At 39.4% G+C, this 7,958-nt stretch overlaps 1 protein-coding gene across 10 annotated transcripts in view; it reads left to right on the forward strand.

Moving 5' to 3' along the window:
- RABEP1 (rabaptin, RAB GTPase binding effector protein 1) overlaps positions 1-7,958 on the forward strand; it is a 108,002-nt gene that overhangs the window by 53,866 nt on the left and 46,178 nt on the right. For all 10 annotated transcript variants that reach the window (XM_014530213.1, XM_014530214.1, XM_014530212.1 and 7 more), the window contains 2 exons: positions 2,321-2,481; positions 6,721-6,840. In XM_014530213.1, coding sequence (XP_014385699.1) covers positions 2,321-2,481; positions 6,721-6,840 — 281 coding nt within the window. The remainder of the gene's footprint in view (positions 1-2,320; positions 2,482-6,720; positions 6,841-7,958) is intronic.

The following is a 7,958-nucleotide window of genomic DNA, read 5'->3' on the forward strand; positions in this document are numbered from 1 at the left end:
GCAATGGAAACTAAAGGGAAAATAAACAGATTGGACTACATCAAAATAAAAATCTGCACAGCAAAAGAAACCATCAACAAAACAACAAGAAAACCTACTGCATGGGAGAATATATTTGCCAATGATATCTCTGTTAAGGGTTTAATCTCCAACATTTACAGGGAACTCATACAACTTAACAAAAGGAAGACAAACAACCCAATAAAAAAATGGGCAAAGGACCTCAATAGATACTTTTCGAAAGAAGACATAAGGAAGGCCAAGCGACCTATGAAAACATGCTCAAAGTCACTAAGCATCCGAGTGATGCAAATCAAAATGACAATGAGGTTCCATCTCACACCTGTCAGAATGGCTATCATCAACAAATCAACAAATGACAAATGCTGGAGAGGATGCAGATAAAAAGTAACCCTTGTGCACTGCTGGTGGGATTGCAGACTGGTGCAGCCACTGTGGAGAACAGTATGGAGTTTTCTTAAAAAAATAAAAATGGAACTCCTATTTGACCCAGTGATCCCACTTCTAGGAATATATCCCAAGAAATCAGAAACACCAATCAGAAAGGACATATGCACCCCTATGTTCATAGCAGCACAATTTACAATAGCTAAGATTTGGAATCAGCCTAAGTGCCCATCAGCAGATGAGTGGATTAAAAAACTTTGGCACATCTACACAATGGAATACTATGCTGCTGTAGAAAGGAAGGAACTCCTACCATTTGCAGCAGCATGGATGGAGTTGGAGAGCATTATGATAAGTGAAATAAGTCAGAGAGAGGTAGATATCACATGATCTCACTCATTTGTGGATTATAATGACCAACATAAACCAATGAACAAAAATATATCTAGAGACAGAAACATCTATCAGATGCTCAAACCTCAGAGGGAAGGCAGGGGAGGGTGGGGCTAAGGGGGAGTAATCAACTAAAGGACTTATATGCATTCATATAAGCATAACCAATGGATATAGACACTGGGGGGTGAGGGCATGCATGGGGGGGTAGGGGGGACAATGCGGGGATAAGGACACATTTGTAATACCTTAATCAATAATGGGAAAAAAATCTAAAAAAAAAAGTCAGGCAAGTAATGCCAATGAATAAAGCTGTATGGGCACAGGAGTATGTAGAACTGGAGAGATCTCCAGTGCAAAGAGTAAACTTATTATTTACATTTATTCCAGCTAATTATTGCCCATCCAGTCCAGTGTTGTCACATCTTTTACATTTTTAAGAAAAATTTGGATTTTTTGTGAAATTTTTTCTGCAGTTTATGAAATAGAATGGCCTATGGGTTAGAGTAGGCTTTATGGGCTGCCAGCTTGTGACCCTTGGTCTAAAGCAGTGGTTCTCAACCTTCTGGCCCTTTAAATAGTTCCTCATGTTGTGACCCAACCATAAAATTATTTTCATTGCTACTTCATAACTGTAATGTTGCTACTGTTACGAATCGTAATGTAAATATCTGATATCCAGGATGGTCTTAGGCAACCCCTGTGAAAGGGTCGTTTGACCCCCAAAGGGGTCGCGACCCACAGTTGAGAACCGCTGGAAAGGAAGAGTAGTAATTTAGTCTCTATCTGCTGTTGCACTAGTGCTTAATTACTTCCTGCAGTTTCTGAGAAGATGATATTGAAATGAAGTTGCCACTGAATCTTTGGGTTCCTGAAATTAGTTTTATTATAAATGTGAAATAGTGATAACTTTTCTTCTTCCGACTTAGCAGTTATGTGTCATTTTTGCCTTACTGCTCTTTGTAAGAAGGCTGGTTAAGTCTAGCCATATTTCTGAGTTTGTGGCTATCATTTAGGGATTACTCAGAGCCTCTGTAACAATGCTGACTATAGTGGCTTATAAATAGGAGTTCATTTTACTTACAGAAGAAGAAACCCAGAGGTAGGTAATCTACAGCTGGTTACAGTGGTTCCACAATGTTCCCAGTGTTCTAGTCTCCATTCTGTTCCTTCTTCCTTATATGTGGTTTTCAACCTCATTTTGCCTCATGGCTGAAAATGACTGCTCCTCCTTCAGTCTGCCTCAGAAAAGCAAACATTGGCCAGAGTATGTAACCTTTCCTAAGCTTTCCTCATCTGTAAAATAATGTGACACAGGTTTATTTGAAGATTAGAGATGATGAAAGCCCTTAGCAAAATTTTTACACATAATAACTAGAAATGTAGTTAATTTTTTTAGTGAATTAAAAGATTTCCAGAAATTAGGCAAAAGCTCTTTATGTAACTACTTAAATTTTAGTCTACCAGAACATTTTTTTTCATAATGCTTAGACATGAAATATTTGGTGGTGTGTTGTAGAAACAGTTCGTGACTATGAGCATCAGTTCCACCTTCGCCTGGAACAGGAACGAACACAGTGGGCACAGTATCGAGAATCTGCAGAGAGGGAAATCGCTGATTTAAGGAGAAGGTTGTCTGAAGGTCAAGAGGAAGAAAATTTAGAAAATGAAATGAAAAAGGTATGAAGGAATCTATTTATCTGTAGATATATTTGAATCCAAATGCAAGATGCTTTAATATTATTATGGTAATAGAAGATGTACTTTTATGTTTTTTGTTGGAGGAATTATTTGGATACAAACCTAAATATAGTACTGGATGATTTGATGCCCTTTCCCCAAATATTTGTATGGGAAACTCCCTCACCTTCTTCAAATCTTTGACTAAATGTCTCCTCATGAGGCTTCTCCTGACCAGCCTATTTAACATTATAACTTATCCACCTTCCTCCACTGATTACCCATATTCTATTCTAATTTTTCATTTTCCATAGTGCATATTTTATAATATACATAGCATTCACCTATTTATTATTTTTATTGTTTAATGCCTTTCTCTCCTTGCCAGAATATATGCTTCATGAGGGCAGGAGTCTTGTTTATTTGTGTATCTTAAATACCTAGAATAGTATCTAGTACATAGATGTTCAATAAATATTTGTTGAATGAGTGTTGTTGCTTGGTGATTGTGTTTAAACAAAAGATTTCATTTTTGATTTTCTTTCTTCCTCAGTATACCTTAGTTCCTTTGTGATAAAGGTACTGTATATTATGCTTGAACATATTACCATAGTGCCTGAACATAGACCAACTAAATACAAGGTGAAACATTTTATCATTGAGAAAATTTAAAACACTTTGGCCAGCCCTGGCTGGTTTGGCTCAGTGGATAGAGAATTAGCTTGTGAATTGAGTGGTCTATGTTCGATTCTGGTCAAGGGCACATGCCCGGGTTGTGGGCTTGGTCCCCAATAGGGGGCATGCAGGAGGCAGCCAATCAATGATTCTCTCTCATCATTGATGTTTCTATCTTTCTCTCTCCCTCTCCCTTCCTCTCTGAAATCAATAAAAAATATATATTGAAAAACAACAACACTTTTAGCCAGTTTGATTATATAAACTTTTACATTATTAGTTTATAGGCATACATATATTTTAAATCACATATTATATAAACTAATAATTAGAATTTGACTTTTCAATCAGATTAATCATACTCTTTGGTTCCTAATTCATGGTCCATATAAAGACTATTTAATTACATTTTCTATTTTATTTTTATTTTTTTGTTAATCCTCACCCAAGGATATTTTTCTATTGATTTTTTTTAGAGGAGAGAGTGGGGAGAGGAGGAGGGAAAGGGAGAGAGGGGGAGAGAGAGAGGGAGAGAGAGACAAACATCAATGTGAGAGAGACACATTGATTGGTTGCCTCCTATACAACCCTCCCCCCCGACCCCACCGTATTTGGGGCTCACAATGAACTCACAACTGAAGTATGTGTCTTTGACCGGGAATCAAAACCGAGACCCTTCAGTGTGCAGGCTGACGCTCTAACCACTGGGCAACAATTGCGTCCTCAGTTGCCAGCCCTTTCCGTCTGTGCCTCTGTACCTCTGCACTTTACTTCCACACCTCCTCTGAGTCTCAGTGGGCTTTTCTCTTTCCTTCTAGTTGTAGAATTTCCACTCAGCTAGCCTTCCTGTGGTTCTGGATGATGTCCATTTTGTCTTTTAGTTGTATTTTTGAAGTGGTTGTGCGAGGCAGCAATTTCAGGTGTTTACCTATGCCGCCATCTTGGTTTCTCCCCCTCGTCAGATTATTTATTCACTTGATTTTTAGATTCACTTGTTGATAGATATGTATTTGTTGTTCATAATTTTTATCTTTATCTTCTTCTTCCTCTTCTTAAAGGATACCTTTAAGCATTTCATATAATACTGGTTTGGTGGTGATAAACTCCTTTAGCTTTTTCTTATCTGTGAAGCTCTTTATCTGACCTTCAATTCTGAATGATAGCTTTGATGGGTAAAGTAATCTTGGTTGTAGGTTCTTGGCATTCATCACTTTGAATATTTCTTGCCACTCCCTTCTGGCCTGCATAGTTTCTATTGAGAAATCAGCTGACAATCGTATGGGTACTCCCTTGTAGGTAACTAACTGTTTTTCTCTTGCTGCTTTTAAGATTCTCTCTTTGTCTTTTGCTCTTGGCATTTTAATTATGATGTGTCTTGGTGTGGTTTCCTTTTGTGGTTTCCAAAAGATGGATTCCTTTTGTTTGGGCTCTCTGTGCTTCCTGGTTTTTTCCTGCTGATTTTTTTTTTTTAAATATATTTTATTGATTTTTTACAGAGAGAAAGGGAGAAGGATAGAGAGTTAGAAACATCGATCAGCTGCCTCCTGCACACCCCCCACTGGGGATGTGCCGGCAACCAAGGTACATGCCCTTGACCAGAATCGAACCTGGGACCCTTCAGTCCGCAGGCTGATGCTCTATCCACTGAGCCAAACTGGTTAGGGCTTTTCCTGCTGATTTTTATTAGCTGACCTCTATCACCAATTAGTCTTGACTGAAGGTAATTAAATTTACATGCCTTCCAAACAGGACTTAGTATGAAATAAGATAAATGATGAAATGACTATAAAAACTGGAAAAAAAAATTGAATCCTTCTCTTTTCTTTTTAATATATTTTATTTTACAGAGAGGAAGGGAGAGGGATAGAGCGTTAGAAACATCGATGAGAGAGAAACATGATCAGCTGCCTCCTGCACACTCCCCACTGGGGATGTGCCCGCAACCAAGGTACATGCCCTTGACCGGAATCGAACCCAGGACCCTTGAGTCCGCAGGCCGATGCTCTATCCACTGAGCCAAACTGGTTAGGGCTCCTTCTCTTTTCTGAGAAATGTTTTCTAGGGAAAAAATCTCCACTCACATTTGGGCATATATTATATTTAGTGAATAAGGTTACTTTTTCTTTTTACTGCTAGAGACGAGGTGCATGAAATTCATGCACGGTTAGGGTCCCTAGGCCTGTCCGGTGATCAGGGCCAATTAGGGCCTTCTGGCTGCTGGCTGGGGCCTTCCTTCTGGCTGCCGGCTGGGTCCTCCCTTCCCTGGCTGTCAGCTGCTGGCCGGGGCCTTCCTTCATTCCATGCTGCCCCCTGATGGTCAGTGCACGTCATAGTGAGCGATCGAAATCCAGGTCTCCTGGTCGAACTCCTGAGGGAACACTTTGCATATTACCCTTTTATATGTATAGATGAGGAAAACAGCTAACTTTCTGCCTTTATTCCAGTTTATATATATACTAGTGTCCTGGTACACAGATTCGTGCACATTGAAAGGAAATTAATTAGTCCCTCTGATGCAGGGACTAATTAATGCAGGCAGTCCCAGGTGGTGGCTGGTGGGGCGGGACTGGGCGAGATGGGCCGGACACACCCTGGAGCCAACCTCCCATGGTCCCTCCCCTGCTGGCCGCACCTGGGCCTATGCTGTGGCTCGAAGGGCATCTGCAGAGTGAGTTGGGGTCCCTCCAGCAGGTGGGGTCCCTTGGCCTGGCCTGCAGAGATTGGGCTGAAACTGGCTCTCTGACAATCCCCCGAGGGGTCCCGGAGTGCAAGAGGAATCATGAGAAATTGGGCTCCTTCTTCTCTGGTTCCGGGGTGCATCACCCGAAAACTGCTGCTGCCAAGTCACTGCAGCTCGGCAGCTCCCGCGTTGAGTGTCTTCCCCCTGGTGGTCAGTGTGTGTCATAGCTACCGGCCGGTTGGCCAGTTGGCTGGTCGCTTAGCCTTTTATATTTACAGATATGTAAGTTTCTCACCAGTTAACTAGTTTATGGATCTTGTTTCCTTTTAATCCATGTTTTTAAGAATGAAGGATGCAAAACAGCACAATATTTTTAGATGTCATTCTTTGGGTTTGTTTCATTTAAATGTCAAAAGTAAAAAGATTTAAACTTCTCTGTTTAAATAACCAGATGAAAGCCTTTCTATTGTAACATAATTTTCTAATATTTTAGAAAATACATTGTTCTATTTTTTAATGTTTAAAAAATAGTCTTTTCAGTAGTTGTAAGAAATTATGGTTTCATTAATTTAGTAACCAGAATTATTAAAAAATATTATGTGTATTTCCTTTTATACATAGAATATTTTCCAACTCAATTAATTAATTAAAAAGTCAAAAGTGTCATGGTGAATTCATTTTCTTCCAAATATTAGATGGAATACATGCAAAACTATGATTATGACTTGACATTTAAAGTAATGCAACATTTAAAGTTAGATATGGTTCATTTTTGTGAGTGCTTCAAGACTTATTTATTATACTAATTTTAACAAGTGGGTGGGTCATTTCTTAGAAAAGCAATAAGTCAATAAGTTGAAGTATTTAATTCTTTTTAACCGTAGGCCCAAGAAGATGCTGAAAAACTTCGGTCTGTTGTGATGCCCATGGAGAAGGAAATTGCAGCTTTGAAAGATAAACTGACAGAGGCTGAAGACAAGGTTAAAGAGCTGGAAGCCTCAAAGGTTTTGAAACATTGTTATTCATTTACTTAAAACCCAAGATGCTACTCTAATGCCAAGGGCAAAGTTAGAATCACTAAGAGGGTAAAAACTGTAATTTAGACTATTTATCTTGAGAATCTCACTTTCTTTAAAATGCAAAAAAAATGCCAGGAGATGATTTTGTCCTTGTAGTATTATAAATAATCACAGTAGTGATGTTGATGCTGCTTTGTTACAAAGTTAGTGTTTATTTTCTTATCAGAATGAGACCTGATCTCATTCAGTTTCTTTTTAAAAAATATATATATATTTTATAGATTTCAGAGAGGAAGGGAGAGAGGAAAAAAAAACACACCAATGATAAAAGAGAATCATTGATCGGCTGCCTCTTGCACGCCCCACCCTGGGAATCGAGCCCGCAACCTGGCCATGTATCCTGACCAGGAATTGAACCGTGACCTCCTGATTCATAGGTCAATGCTGTTCTGTGGTGATGAAATTGTGTGTTGTTCTGAGGTGATGAAATCACACATCTTCCCACTCTATCATGCCCAGGATGTGAATGGTCCCTTTGTCCAGCATATCCATGCTGTATCAGTTACCTGCCTGTTAGTCACTTAGTAGTTGTCTCAGTTTTCAGTATCACACTGTGGTATAACAGTGCTTAAGTTCAGGTAACCCTTATTTTAATTAATAATGGCCCCAAAAGACAACAGTAGTGATGCTAACAATTTAGATATGCCAAAGAGAAGCTACAAAGTATATGTATGTATGTATAGGAAAAAATATACTATGTATATGGTTAAATACTATCCTTGGTTTCAGGCATCCACTAGGGGTCTTGGAATGTACCCTCACAGATATGGGGAACTATCTACACTAATAAAAGAGAAACATGGTAATTGGCGTATGACCGCTACCCTTTTCATTGGCTAATCAGTGAGTATATGCAAATTAACTGTCAGCCAAGATGGCGGCCGGCAGCCAGGCACTGAAGCGAGCAGGGAGGCTTGCTTGCGTCAGTGACTGCGGACTCCAATGCCTAACTTGCCGGCCTCTCAGCTGCAACTCTAAGCAACTATATACTATGTTGCAAATAAGAAGCTAAACAAAACCCCAGAAAAGGGCTTCCATTCAGC

Source organism: Myotis brandtii, unplaced genomic scaffold, assembly GCF_000412655.1.
Source record: "Myotis brandtii unplaced genomic scaffold, ASM41265v1 scaffold728, whole genome shotgun sequence".
Taxonomy (NCBI): Eukaryota; Metazoa; Chordata; class Mammalia; order Chiroptera; family Vespertilionidae; genus Myotis; species Myotis brandtii.